Source organism: Pelobates fuscus, chromosome 3 (genome assembly GCF_036172605.1).
Source record: "Pelobates fuscus isolate aPelFus1 chromosome 3, aPelFus1.pri, whole genome shotgun sequence".
Classification (NCBI taxonomy): domain Eukaryota; kingdom Metazoa; phylum Chordata; class Amphibia; order Anura; family Pelobatidae; genus Pelobates; species Pelobates fuscus.
This window is the reverse complement of record NC_086319.1, coordinates 376,958,894-376,978,275: the sequence shown is the minus strand read 5'-3', so window position 1 is coordinate 376,978,275 and position 19,382 is coordinate 376,958,894. Positions and strand designations below refer to the sequence as shown.

At 42.3% G+C, this 19,382-nt stretch overlaps 1 protein-coding gene across 1 annotated transcript; it reads left to right on the top strand.

The window, feature by feature from the left end:
• The first annotated feature begins 6,482 nt into the window (after positions 1–6,482).
• S1PR5 (sphingosine-1-phosphate receptor 5) lies at positions 6,483–8,532 on the top strand. Its single transcript, XM_063449478.1, has one exon. It carries the CDS (start codon positions 6,718–6,720, stop codon positions 7,870–7,872), a length of 1,155 nt encoding a protein of 384 aa, XP_063305548.1. The 5' UTR covers positions 6,483–6,717; the 3' UTR covers positions 7,873–8,532.
• Positions 8,533–19,382: the final 10,850 nt, after the last annotated feature.

Genomic DNA, 19,382 nt, shown 5'->3' with positions numbered 1-19,382 from the left:
AGAGGTTGCAGAGAAGTGGAAGAGCCAGAGCAAGCAACACTGAAAGAGGTAAGAGGAGAACCAGAAGAGAGCAGTATCACGCAGTCCAGAATTTTAGGAGGATGAGAAGGAGTTGTTGATGATCAAAAGTGTTGAAAGCAGCAGAAAGGTCAACAAGAATTAGGAGAGAGTAGCGACTTAAATAATGGGATACTTTGGTAGGGCCGTTTTGACAGAGTCACTAGCACGGAATCCAGACTGAAGTGGGTCAAGCAGAGAGTTGGATTCAAGGAAGTCGGTCATTGTAGCTATGAGATGTTAAACCACGTGACTCCAGCAGTCGCCATCTCTCTGACCCATATATTACATGCCCCGTGTTAGTAGAATGTAGTTTCACACAGAGATCGGATACATTTCACACGTGGGCTGACACAGGAAACAATATGTGTGTGTAATTCAACGCATGAATATATTTATAATACTGTTTATCATGGGAAAATAATGTTATCAAAAGGTTGTGGAGACATAACAAAAAACAATAAAGACATAAAAAACACTTGGCCAAAGATCAAGTGGTTCATGAATTTCCCAGACCGACTATGATAAGTGGGCGGCTGGCTAGTCAGTAGAACTTTGGGCAGCTGGCATACTGGGAAGGTGGGTTCGCAGAACTACTTCTACTGATTAGCAGATTAAGGTGTCTTGGCCTGAGGGGGAAGGTGCAAGGGCAAGTGTGAGAAAATATTTCTACACCAAGCTTTGCCCAAGTGTTGGTGGTATAAAAAAAAAGAAGCTATATTGCAGATACCCATTGCTAGACCCAGTAAGGTATGACTTGATTGTTACAAACTGTTCTGTTAAGCAACAGATATTCCCTCCATGTTATAAAGCAGTTTATTGCGAGGATAACATGATTGGACGTGTTCTATAATCCAGTGATAGCAAGTGTTGAAGTGTTGCCGCTGCTTATTACTGCTGTTGTACACATTTATTCTTCCTCTTGTTATCCCGATTCCCCTACATCCAGAATGAATCCGCTCCGTACCCTCTGCTCATTTTATTTCAGTTTCTTAACCCTGGATTCCCTGTCTGTTTTATTTCATATCCATATCACTTTATCATTTATTTGTTTTGATCAGTTTAATGATCTCTTTTTGCATTTGAATGAACGGAAGCAGCACTCGCTGTGGGAAACGCCTTGATATATCTCACTTTACTTCCCTATACAGCTAGCGCCTCGATTTAATATTTTTGAATGAGCTTTTCAATTGATTTATTTGCAAAAATTCCAATAGACTTAAAATGAATTGGAAAAAAATATTAAATGAAGGCCTTTGATTGCCCAACAGCCAAGTTACTGTTTGGTCTGTTTTTTTAGATGGGCTATCTATGATGGAGATTGTAGTCTGACTAATCTCTGCTATTTTTGTAAGGTGCAAGCGAAAATTCCGCGAGATATAGTCTATCTTCCCTATGTATGGCATACATGCAAAATGGTGGATATTTCATGTGCCCACCATTTTAAGGGGCGAACAATACTTATTTTAAAGCGTATCCTCACATGCAGAAACGGTGTGGCCAAGAGGGTTGCAACACGTTTTATTTTTCTTTCTTTTTTGTCTGCAACACTAAATAGATTTGAGAATGTGAAAACAAAATGCAAAATGTGTATAAGGCCAAAATGTATCAAGTGCACGACACTGTAGACACTATAACTATTTCATCTCATTGAATTGGTTGAATGGGGTCCCAGGCTTTCCACAGCCGGCCCCCACTGGAGGTGTGGCTAAGGCAGTGATTACAAACTTCCTTGTATCATTCCATACAGATTTTTACCTGCAATGGGCACTGTGATAGGCTGAATGCAGTCAGCTGACACCCCATTACAGCTCAGGCTATTGCTTCCTTGTTACCCCAAACAGCACAGAGAGGATGGAATGCTAGTGGGGACTAGCTGGGGACTAGTGGGGACTAGTGGGGTATAGCTTTAGCACGGTAAAAAACGTTTAACACTAAAAGGAAGAATGGCGCCAGGGTACTCCAGACACTATAACCACTTCAATGATATGAAACAGATACAGTGTCTACAATGTCCCTTTAAGGTGTGTTGGCACCCAGAGAATTCCTTCAACTTTTGTATATATGTCAACTTTATCTTGTTCATTTATGTTTACTCCAAGCAAAGAAACTGAAAAAAAATTGTTGTAAAAAAAGGAAGTCTCCACAATAAGAGGTAGTGGAGTCCTGCTCTGTTTTCTTTGGTACTGGTTGACCCGTTTTATTTATACTACTTTTATTATTAGAGGGTAAGCTCATCAGTATCGATTTAGATTTTTTTATCTCCTTTTCTTGAATAGTGGCATTTTAGTCCAAATTCCTTAGAATATGGGACGCATTCTTGAAATGTAGCATGTGAAACATGCCTTTTCCAAGGGAATATGATCAGTTTAATATGTTTAAAAAAAAAAAAAAGAAAAAAAAGAAATGCAAAACAAATTGGATGCCGTCCGAAACTAATCAAAAAAGCTATTCTTTGGATGGTTTCCAGGGTACGTTTCTGGACATTCTTTCTAAACATACATACACTTCAGTCAGGGCCGGATTAACATAGGGGCTGATGGAGCTGCAGCTCCAGGCCCAGGCCCATGGAATAGGCCCATTTAAAAAAAAAAAAAAAAAAAAGTCTTTTTTTTTTTTTTTTTTTTTTTCCACACTACTCTTAGGTTTGCCACCTGACTGATATTTAAAGGCACATCTGTTATTTGAGGCTGCCTTGCCATGACGGTATTGCAGTAATACCAGCAATACAAATGCATATTCTCAGAAAATATTTTCTCAGTTTAAACGATTAAGATTACTCTGCAATACCAGCACCGGCCAGTAGGGGTCACTGTGTATGGAGAGAGGCAGGGATAGAAAGTTACAGCATCTCCCTGCCTCTCTCTACTCACTAATCCACGGTGGAGCAGCTACACAGCACAGAGTCCAGACAGCAGCTCTCAGCCTGCAGAGACAGACTAAAGCTCAGGTATGTGAAGGATAGGGGGAAAGGCAGCAGGGAGACATGGGGACACTGAGACACTAGGGGACACATGGGGACACTGAGACACTAGTGGACACTGGGAGACGTAGAGAAACTGAGACACTGGGAAACATGGGGACACAGACACTAGGGGACACTGTGAGACATGGGGATGCTGTGAGACATAGGGAACACAGTGTCCCCATGTCTTCCAGCCAGTGTCCCTAGTGTCTCAGTGTTCCCATGGCTCCCAGTGTCCCCTAGTCTCCTAGTGTCCCCTAGTCTCCCTGTATCCCCATGTCTCATTGTCCCCAAATGTCAGTGTCCCCAAATGTCTGTGTCCCCATGTCTTCCAGTGTCCACATGTCTCCCAGCTAGTGTCTGTGTCCCCATGTCTCACATTATCCCTATGTCTCCCAGCCAGTGTCTAAGTGTCCCCATGTCTCCTAGTATCTGTGTCCCCATGTCTCCCAGTGTCCCCATGTCTATGTCCCCAAGTGTCTGTGCCCCCATGCCTCCCAACCAGTGTCCCTAGTGTCTGTGTCCCCATGTCTCCCCGTGTCCCCTAGTCTCCCAGTGTCTGTGTTCCCATATCCCTCAGTGTCCCTAGTGTCTTAGTTTCCCCAAATGTCTGTGTCCCCATGTCTCCCAGTGTCTGTGTCCCCATTTCTCCCAGTGTCCCCAAATGTCTTATTGTCCCCATGTCTCCCATTGTCCCCATGTCTGTATCCACAAGTGCCCCCAAGTGTCTCAGTGCCCCCATGTGTCTCAGTGCCCCCGGGTCTCTGTGTCCCCATGTCTACCTCATCCTAGTGACACGGAACACACAGATATGGGGACACTGGGAGAAATGGGGACACAAACACTGGGAGACTAGGGGACTGGGCGACATAGGGACACTGACACTGTGATACATAGGGACACTGATGCCAGGCTGGCCTTCCAATTATTTGGATAGGCATGCCCCCTTTTTGGACATGTTCGCCCCTTTTGGCAGTTCTGATCACGTGATTCGAGTCAGTGGCCCACCCTTTTACCCCACCCATTGACTTCCTGCTTCACTTGACACTGCTGTTAATTAAATGAAGAGATTAGCATAGAGTATGTGTTTTCTTATAGCTGCATCCTTTGAGTTTCCCTCCAACACCAACTCCATCAGATACATGACGCTTGAGTGGTATGACTGTTTTAGTATTTTTGGTCGATAAGATTCTATAATTAGGCCCCATCATTATTGTCAGCACCAGGCCCACTGGGGTCTTAATCTGGCCCTGACTTCAGTAGCATAGGCTGAAGTTCAGGGCAATTAATCAAGCATAGGATGAAAGTTGGAGCAATGAGACGGTTTACGCAGTGCCAACTATTGCTATGAAACAGGCTCCTAAACTGCCAGCACAAACGGTATCATTTCTTAGCTGGAAACTGCGTGCATAGTGCTGTGTTTCAGTTTTACTTTTAGTCTGTTTACAGGGAAACTACAGTGCCAGGAAAACAAAGTTGTTTTCCCGTGGTGCAGAAGGAGTTAAAAACATCAGCCGGTGGGGGGGAGACCTAATGCGCATGCACGGCGATGTCCGCGCTCTCATTTGGAGTTCCCCCATAACAAAAAGAGTTATACAATGCTTGTATATGGTGTTCCAGGTGACGCAGGAGGTCCTCATGCATAGCTTGAGGACGTCCAGCGTCAGGCGACCAAAAGTTGCCTAACCACCCAGAAGCCCCTCTTGTTGCTGTCTGGTAGACAGCCACCAGATGTGGAGGTAAACCTCAAAAGGTAATTATTGCAGTTTATTAAAAGATGCAATAACTACCACTGCAGGGTTAAGGGACCAGGGACACTGCACTCAGATCACTTCATTGAGCTGAAGTGGTCTGGGTGCCTATAGTGTCCCTTTAACCCCTTAAGGACACATGACATGTGTGACATGTCATGATTCCCTTTTATTCCAGAAGTTTGGTCCTTAAGGGGTTAAGCTTATTACAGGACAGATGCCATGATGAATACGTTAAAAAATACATTTTAACAAAATCACATAATTTTTGCAGAGATTGTCATTTTGGCGCAACACTAAAAAGGTTAAGCTATTGCTACCTAGATAGGTCAACCACCCTTAATGAAGAATTCGATTCTAGATACCAGGCCTATTGAGTCCTATATGTTGTTTTGTCATTCTGTGATGAAGGAAATTTTATGCCATGAGTGAGTCACTTTTTAACACAGTCTGTTTCTCATAGCATTGCTTAGGAAATGCTTTCTGCTTTCCCATAGATTGCTATAGTTTTTTGATTAGTGACAATCACATGTTTTTAGTCTATGCTAAGCTGGGTTAAATTGTGTTAACGAGCGTCATTAGCGTGCATTGCCCAAATGAACAGTTTAAAAGTTACATTCTCAAATATTCCTAATAATCTGCAGGGAAAGAGGGAGAATTTAATCTGTTTAGTCTTCTACTAAGCCAATAAGTATAATAAAATTTTTTACTTAATTACTTTTTCTCAGAGCAGAGCATTAAAAAGGAAAAAAAAAATATCTTTTCCTATAGATTGTTATTGATTGGATAGTGGCGCATCAAGTGGTTTTAACCTGCATCAAACTGTTTAAGTGGGTTGGTAGATTAGGTCAACTGACAGTTTTAATGTTGTGTTTTTTTTATTTTTACCCGTCAGTGGCATTACAATTACAGTTATTTATATACAGCGTCAACATATTCCACAGCGCTGTACAACAGGTAAATAAGACAAACACTTAATTCTAGCATACTGGAATTCTGGAACAGTACGTCAAGAGGACCCAACCCAAACGAGTTTACAATCTAAAAGCAGTAAATAGACTTACGGGGGTTGTCCAATGACCCCTTTCTTCTAGAAGGACGTTACATGCCTAATTCCATCCCTTTTAGGGAAAGATATTTATCGAGTCGAAGACTTGGATACTGATCCATTGTAAACACCATAAAGGTTTAACTAAACCAGCTCGAAACCCATGACTCATTCCAATGGTAACAATTTATCAGAGCATGCATGGAGGTTGGAGGGCGAAGGTGCCCATTTGATAGATGTTATGTCTTGATTTAGGACTTTGTTAATGAAACATGATACTCTCCCTACTAGAAGATAAATATTTTCAGTGGGAGATTAATGAAAATTTACGCATGACTCAAACATACAGATTAAAAGTTATATACTTAAATATACTTAATAATCCACAGGGGGAAGAGAGAGAATGTAATCCGTTTAGTCTTCCACTAAGCCTATAACTACAATAATTCCTTGTACAGCTAGTTTCCATTTTCCGAATGAAAAATGTCTTCATAATGTAAAAGTTCAATTTAAATTTTTATTTATTTACTTATTTATTTATACAAGAAATAAAGTGAAAAAAATTGAATGATATATCTTTCAAGAAAATAAAACTGTAAAGTTGAAAAAATTCACATTTTCTTTTACTCTATCATGCAGGTTTTACGTTTCTGCGGATTTTGCTGGTTGTCGTGGACATATGAAAAAACACTGCCACTTAGTGGCCACACTCTTGGAATGCACCCCAATCTATGGTTTTGCTGGTACTCCTTAAAGAGTTAGCGTTGCCTCTATACTGGATATAAAGAACGTATTTTCTGCAATTGTATTATTCTATTTCAAAATGATCCTCTGCTGCAGTTAAGTTACGGACTGGAATTTTTGAAGTAAAAAACGAACTATAGAGGAGAGACATCATGGATTTTGTGACGCATCAGCATCGATTGAGTCGATTATACAGAGAGTACCAAAACAATGACATTATTTCCCTACATTATAATTATACAGGAAAACTCAGCACAAGCAGGTACAAAGGAGGATTAAAAGCAGAGGCCGTGGTCTTTTTGGTGGTCTGCATCTTAATTGTTCTGGAGAACCTAATTGTCCTCTTAGCGATCTGGCGCAACAAAAAATTTCACTCACCTATGTTCTACCTCCTTGGAAATCTCACCTTGTCAGACCTTTTGGCTGGAGTGGCTTATATGGTGAACATTGTGATGTCCGGTGCCAACACCTTGCGTCTTACTCCGGCCATGTGGTTTGTCAGAGAAGGAGGAGTCTTTGTCACATTGACTGCATCAATTTTCAGTCTCCTCGCCATAGCCATTGAACGGCACATCACCATGGTTCGTATGAAACTTTATAGTGGAGATAAGAAGGGTCGAATGGGCTTGCTCATTGGAGCAAGTTGGCTGGTCTCCATACTTTTGGGGGTTTTGCCCATAGTGGGATGGAACTGCATCAATAACCTCCCTTCATGCTCTACCATCCTACCTTTATACTCCAAAGAATATATCCTGTTTTGCATCAGCATATTTATAGCTATCCTTATATCCATTGTGGTCCTATATATACGCATATACAGGATAGTAAAGCACAACAGTCAACGACTTGGAACACTTCGAAAGGGGGCATTGAGGAAATCCCAAAAGTATATGGCACTTCTTAAAACGGTAACCATTGTTGTGGGCACATTCATTGCTTGCTGGCTTCCACTCTTCATTCTGCTCCTCTTCGATGTCTCATGTGAGGTCAATGCCTGCCCTATTCTTCTGAAAGCTGACTATTTCCTTGGCCTGGCAATGATAAATTCTTTCCTGAACCCTATCATCTACACTTTGACCAGCAGAGACATTAGGAGGGCCATTCTCAAGCTGGTCTGCTTTTTCTGTTTGGCTTCTGAGGATGGCGAGACCAGGTGGAGATTTGGTATCTTTCCCATCCTTGAAGGAAGCACTAGTCGGTCTGAGAAGTCATCTCATAAACAGGAAGGGCTGGAGACCACTGTATCTTCAGGAAATGGAACCCCCACCCCAGTAAAGCCTCTTGTATCCAAACCTGTGGAGTATTAATTTTATTCCTTCTGGTGCCCTCAATAAACTTTGTCATGAAAATATCATAAACAATCCATTGTTCTATTTTGTTCCTAAATTAGGACGATAAACGGCAGTGATACATTGCTTGTTCTGCCATTCTTTTGATAAATTTTCCCGGCAGAAGAGGATTTTACACTGTGCCAAAGTTACAGCGAAAGCACTTCCAAGCATGGGACTTGGGTGTTTCATCCATATTGAAAATACATTGGTTCTAAGAACAAATGAGTTTTGCAGAAAAAAATAAAACTATTATAAAAACTAAATGTGAAAAATTTAATATGGTAAATATGTAAACAGAGGCTAGCAATATTGTGGATCTCGGCTTCTGATAAAGTGCAATACTCACGACCCCCTGTGATGATATTGTACAGTTCATGGGAGTTGTAGGTTATCAACAGCTAGAACACTGGTCAACCAATCAATTATATATTAAAATAAAATATGCCTTAAAGGTGCTCCAGAGGTGTTTAATTCAGTTTCTTCATCAGCAAGCCACACCACGTCTATGATGACATCATTACTAGGTAACATTAATGAATGACTAGGTTTTCAGTAGAATATGACTACAGATAATCTATTGTCTTATTGCCAAATGTTTTGCATGCAGATGAAAGTACAGTACTTAGCGCTCATGCGCCTCTTTACGGGGAGTAAAACGAGGGGTGTGTTGATAATGCAATGCCATTCTTGCAGTTTTAATATTTTAATTAGGACCCAGATTAAATATAATGGTCTTCAAAAGCCAGGATAAGATGGAAAAGGAAATGAGTAGTTTATGGTAAAGAAGTGTCAGTGTAGGTAATGTCGGTGATACATCAGCTGTATAAACTGTATATAGATGTTTATAAAACTTAAATTAAGATGTTATAGTAAATGCAAACAGCATTAACACATCAGTGCTCAGCGATTAGGCAACTCTTCATTATACTTAGACATGCCCAGCCTGTCACTGGTCCTTGGGGTGGGGGTGGGGGTGGGGGGTAGATACCTTCAATCACACATTTAAAGTTCAATATTCAGTCTCTTATTTATATAGAAAGTGTAAGTATAATTTATAGTTAATGCAGCAATCAAGGCTAACGGACTATCGGTTTGCCGTGAAAAAAACCTAGCATGATGAATTGCAGCGGAGGTAGGCTGAATCAGTAATTCAAAATAACTCAAATTTACATTAATCAGAACAATAAAGAAATTGTGTTTCTTTCTTTTTATTTTAGCAACTTATGTCAAAGACAAATCAACCGTCTTCTGCTTTGCAAAGGAAAAGGGTGTACGATATCATTTCAAAGATTGCAGCGACCACTAGTGGTATATATAAAAACTGCAGAATTAACATGCAGGGTTATTCAATAAAGTGACCGTTTAAGGACAAAATAGCCTAACTGGAAACATTCTCTAAGTCAACTATGCTTTCATTTCAGCTTTTCTGGCCTCAAATTTGAAATTCACTTTGAATTCTCACTTTAGTATATAACCCTAATAGGCTTCGGAAGGTTAATTTCCCAAAAGTGCATTAAATGACAAAAAAAACTCTCAAATCACATTTATTGTGAACATGTACACATGTACTATAAACTATATTTCAGTAGCAAAACAGTTGTAAATAAATGTGTACATAGAAATATATTCTAAATAAATAAAGATATATGTATGCCTGTATTAAAGCTTCACTGCTAATGATCATTGCAAATCTGATCACTTTGTTGCTGTTTGAATTGTGAATAAATATTTTTGTTTTTCAACGTGAAATGTGATCTCTTTGTTTTCTTCTGCAGTCGTGACATATAGAAGTTCTTTTGAAAAGGAAATTAATTTGTTTAGTTATTATCATTAATCTCATTTTAACTTTATACACCTTAATACTTTAAAACAGTTGAATTCTTTACACGTTGCATGTAATAGAAATATCCAGTTGTGGGGAAAAGAAAGTACACCCTCTTTGGATTCAACAGACTTCCCATAATTCACTAGCAACAACATCTAGCAAAGAATTATGGGATTAAGATTAACTCTATTTAAACAAGAGTTGGATATTGGGATTTTTGTAGTCTACATGTAACCGTCATAGATAAGGAAGGTAAACCTATTTCTATCAGCATCAACTGCATCAGATATTTCCTAATATCATTTCAACAAATTTCCTCTTTACACTCTATAGATTACTGGGTCCCCCATTTCTCTAGTTAAAGGGTTAAAATCACTCACCGATATTGCAGCTCTGAGAGAGTCTCCTCTAGGGATGTGCATGGACAAAGAATTCAGTTCGGTTCGGAAATTTGGGTAAGTAAAAAATTCGGACCAATGGCATTCGGTTTGGTTTGGCACTTTGGAACTGTCGAACGTCGGGGCTTCAGAACTTCGGACATTCGGAAGCATCCGGATGTCCGAATGACATGAAATTCGGAACAAAACAAATTGCACATGTCTACTGGTCACATGAATGCAAGCCAACACCCTGACAGCCTGATTTATATACTATCCCACCTCAATGTGTGCCTTAATTGGCCAAGTGTCAGTGACAAAATCACCATTACTTGGCTGTCCTCTAACATCAATCACAAAAATGTGCTCGTTTCATTGGACAGGGAATAGTGAAACCGGATTGGGCAAGCAAGTATTACATTAGCTTATTGGTCAAGATTCCTGTCATCATTCACGTAATTTTCCCTCACTCTCTCTTGTTTTGCCACTTTTCAGAAATCCAAATCACTTCGGAGCTTTGTCACTCCCGAATTTCGTCACTTCGGACATTCGTAAGCATCCGAATGTCATGAAATTCGGACAAATGTACATTTGGAACGAAACAAATTGCACATGTCTAGTCTCCTCATTGCTCCGGTTGTCCACCGGTGAAGCAGACTGGGCATTTAGGAATCTCCTGGGCCCTTGGTGGTCCATTAATACACAGAGCCATGGAGATTGTGAATTCCCCGAGTGCCATTTAATTTAATAATTACCCTTTACCTGCTTTTAAAAAAAAAAAACAACCTGTTCAAATCTTATCTGCTAACCTTGCAGTACACAGTGATTAATCATCAACATCTGAAGATATATTGTGTGCGGAACTTTCACTGTTTAAACCAGGATTCTCATATTAGGGCCACAAGAGATCTACTCTATGTATCTGAGGCTCACACAGATATTAAAAAAGTCATAAAACAGCTAAAACAACTGAAAATGTTTAACTTTGTGACAGTGACATAAAATAATGGCTCAGCACGCAAATGATTGCATCATCATACAGCAACATTTATAATTAATTTCATGATGGAGAGGGTTCAACATTAATCACCCACACTTTGGCACGAGAGGTAGCCCCAGGTCAAAAAAAAAGACCCTTAGAATTATTAGTCCCAAATCCCTACTCCTGGGGCAAGTCTACAGTCAGTCATTCTCAGAGATATCATGTTTCAGCACTCCAAAGTTATTTGCCAGGCCGGATCTTCGGTGATTACTTACTTTGCGGCGGTGGGGACTGGTAGAGAAATTGTCCCAGTTCCAGTGTATCTCCTGTGCTGCGTCCAGTCAGCAGTACTGAGAATAGTGTCTTCATAGGGCAGTGAGATTAAAGATCTCACTCAGTAACTGTCAGGATCCCACGGGCGGCTGCGAGGGGAGGCTGCAGTCCGCTCGCGGCACTCACCCTCCAGCCGTCCGCAGTCCCCTTCCTGGCGTGCGCTCGGCGTGCGGCATCCTCCCAGCCACGGATGCCGCCCGCGTCTTCCTCTGCGTCCCCCAGCGGCAGCATGCATGACGCTGCACGCTGGGTGACCGCCCATTTTAATAAACGCCGGGGTCAGCCACCTGACCCGGCGTTAAAGGCAGAGTGCCTCAATCACAGTGGGAGGTCTAGATATCTCCCACGTGTGATTGTTAATTCTGATTGGAAATTATCCAATCAGAATTATATTGATTTAAATACTTACCTTTCCTGTTCCTCTCTGCCCTGTTGTGGCCTTTGCTTGCTAGTATTGCTACTGAACTTGTGTTTCTGGTTACGTACTCTCTGGCTTGTTTATCTGACTTTGTGACTTTCTCCTACCCTTTGACCTCGGCTTGTTTCTCGTTATTCTGTCTTCTGGTTCCCCTTACTCGGCTTGTCTCCTGACTATTCTCTGTGTGCTTAGCCCGGCCACTCTAAGGTCCGGTACTGCACCTTTTCTGTGTGTGTGTTAGCGTGTTTGGTTCCCGGAATCGTGAAAGTAGCCCTTTACACCTTCTGTTGAGGTGAAGCAGGAGCCCAGAGAGTCTGCGGTCTCACTCTCTGCCAGTTGCAGGCCTTGTGTAATGACTCCTGTGAGCTCTTGGATTACCACGCATTAGAGTAGAGAGGGCTCTGGTGCAAGAATTTTTTTGGGGGGCCCCTCCAACCCAAGGCCAAAAGGGAGATCGACATCTGTTGTACAACTCCAACAATGCTTTGCCAGCTTGGGATCTACAATTTACCCATCCTTGCAGGGTTGTATTTAGCACTGAGGAGTGTTTGTGTGTTTGAATGCAAGTATGGTTTTGTATGGAGTATGTGTGTGAATGTAGGAGCTTGTGTGTAGTGTTGTGTGTGTTTTATGCACTGTAGCTATTTGAAAGCAGTGGTTTACTTGTGTGTAGTGTTTGCTTTTGAACATAGGGATGTGTCTGTATGTAGTGTTGACATTTGAATGCAGGGGTGAATGTGTGTGTCGTGTTGGCATATGGATGCTAAGATGCATGCACATATACATAGCCACGTACACTTACTAATACACATACAGAAACGTTGACACGCATCCAGAGACAGACACACATGCAGACACACAGATACACAGATTGACACACATACAGATGCAAGCACTGACGCACATACAGATACATACATACACAGGTACAGACATGCAGATACGCAGACACATAAAGGCATACACAGACACATGGGAGCACTCACTGACACACAGATACACAATGACACACAGATTCATAAATGCAGATAGATACACACTAACACACATACAGATAAACAGACACACACACTGACACACACACAGATAACAGGCACACAGATACACACAATACCACACATAAAAAGATACACACACTAACACACATACAGATGCACACATCATATGACACATGCAGATACACAGATACACACAATGGGCACACATACAGATGCACAGACACACAGGGGCACACACTTACATGCATACATACAGACAAACATTAACAATTACATATACACAGACACACAGAATGACATATATTAAGATACACAGAATGACACTCATACAGATACAAACACTGACACACATACAGGTACACAGACACACACACATGCACAGGGGGCACACACTGACACACATGCAGATACACAGACACACATACAGACATAAAGATACACATACACACAGGCATGCAAAATGATGACTGCTATCATAAACAAATATTATGAGTGCAGGTAGTACCACCATGATGGGTTACAGTCAGTAAATGGTCTATATATTTACATTGTATGTTTAACCCTTAGCCTAATAATTCTTTAACAGTAACGGCAACATGAAGGGGTCACCGTAGGCTCCATAACTAGTAACTACAACACTTTGTATTCTGGCACCGTGGGTGTCAAACCAATTTTGAGCAGTTTGACAAAAATCAGGGCACTTCCTTGAAACCAAGTTTATTTGCTGAAAGTTAGCTAATACAGAAGTGAACTTCCACATTGGCCAACTTTGGGTGGCAACAAAAGGATGAGAGTGGCAAATTAACCTGCCCCTATATTTTTCAGCAATTATACATGTCCAAAGTCCTGCAGAATGCTGAACGGAATATCCTGAAGTATTTCTCTGCAGACACCATAGTCTGATTAATAACTGAGTGCAACATTAAAGGGTAATTCATCGAGTGCTATGCTTCAGATAAGCATTACCAGCATGCATGCTTTTTGAATTTCTGTCATTCCAGATCAGAGGAGGCTCTCTAATTAGGTGATTTAGGCGGCCGCCTAGGGTCTCGCGCTAGCTGGGGCCTCGCGGACGTCTAAATCACCTTAGGGTAGAGTGACTTGTCGGGCACTCGGTCCATAACTGAGGGCCTGAAATCGGGAGGAGGCACGGCGGCTTGCCGTGTGTGCCGCCGGGTCCGAGGCCCCTCCCGTCTGCCCAGAGAGCCAGCCTTCAGTCTGCAGCTTCGCCAGGTGTGAGCTGCAGACTGAAGTGTCTCGCGATCCCCAGCCAATCAGAGCGTTGCAGTGGGTTACCACGGCAACACTCTGACTTCTGGAGATCGCAAGACTCCTATCACCGGACAGAGCTGCAGACCGGATAGGGAGACCACTGGATCACCAGGGATAGTGACAGCCCACCAGGGAGCCAGGACACTGGATCACCAGGGGAAAAAAATGTATTTCTCTCCCCCATACTACCATCTGTCACACTCTTCCACCTCCCTAACTCTGCCCCCATGTCACCCCCTCCCACACTCTGCTCCATGTCACCCCCTCCCACACTCTGCCCCATGTCACCCCCTCCCACACTCTGCCCCATGTCTCCCCCTCCCACACTCTGCCCCCTGTCACCCCCTCCCACACTCTGCCCCCTGTCACCCACTGCCCCCTGTTACCCCGTCCCACACTCTGCCCCCTGTCACCCACTGCCCCCTGTTATCCCCTCCCACACTCTGCCCCATGTCACCCCCTCCTACACTCTGCCCCATGTCACCCCCTCCTACACTCTGCCCCATGTCACCCCCTCCTACACTCTGCCCCATGTCACCCCCTCCTACACTCTGCCCCATGTCACCCCCTCCTACACTCTGCCCCATGTCACCCCCTCCCACACTCTGCCCCGTCACCCACTGCCCGTTACCCACTCCCACACTCTGCTCCCTTGTCACCCCCTCCCACACTTTGCCCCCATGTCACCCCTTCCCACACTTTGCCCCCATGTCACCCCCTCCCAAACTCTGCCACCTGTCACCCCCTCCCAAACTCTGCCCCCTGTCACCCCCTCCCAAACTCTGCCATGTGTCACCCCCTTACTCTGCCCCCATGTCACTCCTTCCCACACTCTGCCACCTGTCACCCCCTAACTGGGGGAAAGCATTGGATTGGCTAAAAATCTGCAATTCTGATGATGTCATCAAGGAAGCGGATCAGGGGTGGGGCCAGCGCCGGCGGACCCACGCGGCACTGGAAATAAGGTGAGTTCTTTTTAAGGGGACTGGGGGGCAAGCCACCTAAATGGTGGGTTTAACACTATAGGTTCAGGAATACATGGTTGTGTTCCTGACCCTATAGTGTTCCTTTAACCCCTTAAGGACCAAACTTCTGGAATAAAAGGGAATCATGACATGTCACACATGTCAAGTGTCCTTAAGGGGTTAAAAGGAAAATATTCCAATCTTCTACTATGCAGAGGTGCTAGGAGGCTCTATAGCAGGGGTGCCCAAAAGCTAGACGCCCAGATATTTTAAAACTACAGCTTCCACGATGCTTTGTCAGTCTAAAGGCATTCTAAAACCATGCAAAGCTTCATGGGAGTTGTAGTTCTACAACATCTGGAGGATCTACCTTTTGGGCACGCCTGCTCTACATACTGAAAGATGAAATGTTACCCGGTTATCAGGATTCAGTGACAAAGGGGTTACACACGCAATACAAAAATAACTGACAGATCATGCTGACTCATCCTCACTCAGCTGATTAAGACAGACAGGTCTGTTCACCCACACACAAACTTCCTTGTTTGTGCAAACTGGGACATACCTACCTCAGCAGAACAAACTGTATGGGACAGACGGCAAACAAACACGGCAAAGACACAATATGGACAGAGTTTTGGCTGGAGGACAGGAGAAATGGCAGAATATACAGATTAAGGAAACAGCGCACACGTAAAAATAAAGTTTTACATTTTAAAAAGGCTACTTAAAATCACCTCTCTCAGCAAACACATGTGGGAATTCGGTTCCACCATATGGGCGTATTGTGTTAAGCCCACAACTACGTCACAGTACCCCAATATCGGTGGGTCCTACACTAATTCCAACGTGGGAGACAAATTAAATAGTGCAAGTGCACTAGTGGTAGTGCTAAATGAGCTAAAGTGTATTTAAATAATCTGTTGTAAGAGCCTTGTGAATATATATATAATGCAAAATAATGTGATTAAAAAAAAAAACAATATAAAAAAATGAAGGGTCACACCTAAACAATAAAGTGCTCACTGTGGCGAACCGCTCCTAGGTGACTGGAGTGTCACCCCAAAAAAAAGGTATTACAGGAAACTGCAATACTTCATTATTTTGCATCTGTAATCACAAATATATATATATTGTCTTCGCCCTTTGTAATGTTTGGATTAGCTGAGTGTCTGACCAAAGAAACTAAAGATGGCTGCCCAGACAGAGCTACAGTAAACCAGATAACGCAAATGATCAAAACCTTTACCAGATAACCCATAAATACACGGACGTAAAAAAATTCTTGGAAAAATTATGTCACAGCTTTATTAAAATGTTATAAAAACAGATCAAGGGCATTGTCAAACATCACACTTAACATTGCCACATATATCCTTCCAAACCCTCAGCAGCACTATACACACTGACAGTGACCCCAACACTAAAAAATAAGTAATTATAAACATAACCATACATAAATCCGTACAATAGATGACATCACACATAATACGGCCACAACAGGCCTCCATTACTAACCTTTTAACATTGTATGGGTATACCGGGATACCCCTACACCCCCAGGTTGTAAGCCACCAATGAGCTCCGACCAACCCAAAAAACTATTTGAAACAGGTAACTATTCGTACTGACTTTAACCATTCCACCTACCAATCCGTCCTACCCCCCAATTTAGACGGGAGAAGGAATTAGCAAACCCCAAACAAATTAGGGAGGGAGGGTGGGACAACCAACAGGTAAGTAAGGGTTAATTAAAAATGCCCCTTTGATCTAAAATGGATGTTATTTATTTGAATCTGTTAAAAAAAAACAAAACAAAAAAAAAAACAACAACGCCCCCACTGCAACCAGAACCAATTACCAAGCCGTATATAATTTGTGCCAGGCTCCTAGCTATGTCAAGGCCCAGTCCCTCTAGCTGTGCTTGTCCCTGAGCTACAACACTTACTTATCAGTATGCATTAATTTATACACTTAAAGGTTGTATGTATATATGAGTGTGTGTACATGTAATCTTTTAATTTAAATAATAAAAAAAAAAATGATGACAGTCTTATATTGTCATTGGCACCGTAGGCCTAAGTTAATCAAAATTTGTTAAGAACGTTTTTCTCAAATGACTGTTTCTCTGGCAGTGAAGGGGTTTGTTTAGTTATGTAGGTTACATATAAAGAACACCTGGTATAGACAACATAGTTCCAGGAATTGAAGGGCAGGGAGCCAGATACTTGCTTTTGCAAGAATGCAATGTTGCCCAACAAAATCAAGAAATAAAAAGACACTATATTTGCACAAAATGCATAAACAGGGCATTAGGTGGGAGAAATGTAACAAGTGTAAAGCATAATAAATGTATATTTAACTGGGTATAGCATGAATTCATTTAATCCTCTACTCTGAACACTGATTGCAGTGCTATTTGGAGGGAATGTCGGGGAGTTGAAAAAGAATTTGGGGATACCTAGGACTTGAGGGAGCTCTTCTCTCTGGTGCGCCAGGAACGTCTTTTCCTTGTCTGGGACTAAACAGCCGAGTGTGGAACTCTGAGCAGGATCGGAGGATGACTGCGACCCAATCAAACTTTAAAGTGTTTTATCTCGGGATAGGAACCTCTGATCCGAGCACTTTTTGGACTGAGTAGGTCTGAGGTTGTGAGCAGTTTGGGGATACGCAATGGGAAGCGGGACTTTTAGGGCTCAGATTCCCTGATTTCTCTATCTGGAGAGGACAAAGCATGGGGGGAAACATGATTAATTCTGAACTGACCCAATTAACTCCTATCAGCCCAGACAGAGTGGTGTCAGGGAGGGAACTTGTCAAGTTAATAAAAGAAACAAAATAGTTTTGCAAACAACACATTATCCCCTTTACCATTGCGTCTTTATTGTAGCTAACTCTAGGTATTTGTATTTCAAGCGACACTGCATGCCACGAATATGTATACTGAATGCTCCTTCCCTCTCTTAGCAGCAGTACAATACGCAGTGTACATACAGCTGCCCTGTGCCGTGCAGTAGGGGGCTTCACCTACTGTATGATAAGCCTTGAAGGATCCTGTATGGTGTCTTGGGGTGTGATGCCACTTCAAATTGAGCCTTGCAGGTTTCTGCACAGGGTGGAGGAAGTGGACTGGGTGCATATTTTGATTGAAGGGACAGACATCGAACGAGGACGTTGAACGTCATGAAATGCTTCCCTATGAGAATGAAGCATTTACCGTGCATGTGCATCTCACCCCGAATGCCTCTCTAGCAGCGCCTGCTAGATGACACTTTGAGAGGCAGCACCAAGTGAGACTCAGTGCTGGAAAAAAGGTAAACAAAAAACTTTTTAGCATTTATTTTAATTATTACATTACATTTAGGGGGGCCCTCTAATCTTAATAGGGAGGATAACATTACATCCTAAGGAATACATGTTTGAATTCCTAACACTATAATGTGAATTTAAAGTTCTGTGTTAGCTAAGCAAGGCAGATTGAGCCATCTGGGCATCAATTCATTTTTTCTTGAATGTTTCCAAGAACCCTGAAGCAGCGGTATGGATCGTGGCACAAGCCCACAGTACAAAGAGGCAGACAAATGGCATGACAAAAAACTGCTAACCCTATAGCGACCGTCTAACTATTTAGACTATTGCCCTCCCATGTCTGCAAGGGTTAAAATAAGCAATTTAGTTTCGTAACATTCCGTGGTGCACTGGCCTTGATGATCTCAGCCAATCCAATGCTTCTCCATAGGGAAACATAGGGAGGCTAGTGCACATGCATTGATCAAATACTCTCTACGAGCAGTGTTTGATTGAGACGCAAGTTTGAATCGATTCTCAAAGCGTAACTGTCTCTAATGACTGTCAGAAAGATAGCCACTTAGAGTGTCTTAAGAACACAGTACCCAGGCGACTTCATTAAGATAAAGTGGTCTTTAAGGTGGGTGCCTTTACAGGTCCTTCAAAGTCTGTTTGAAGACAGTGCTTGTGTTTGGACATTTCTTTGTGTTGCTCCCTATTTTATCAAACTGTTTTGAGGCAAGTGGCAACATTTTTTATTTTTCTTGGCACCCAAAATGGAGTCACATGTTTTACTTCAAAGTTATATGTCCAAATTTGAATGGCAATTATAAGCCGCGAGTGCTGGGGTGGCTTAGTCCATTACTTACAGCCATCATCATCTGAGATTGGGTGGATTTAATGAACAATGTGGGATAATAGTTCAGTACTCTAACTGTAACAGCTCAGGGGCTGAGCTTTGCTGGGAGATCCCTATTTTTGTCAAAGGGCTAGAAAATGTTTGAGGCAGGCAGCCCTGTAGCTGACGA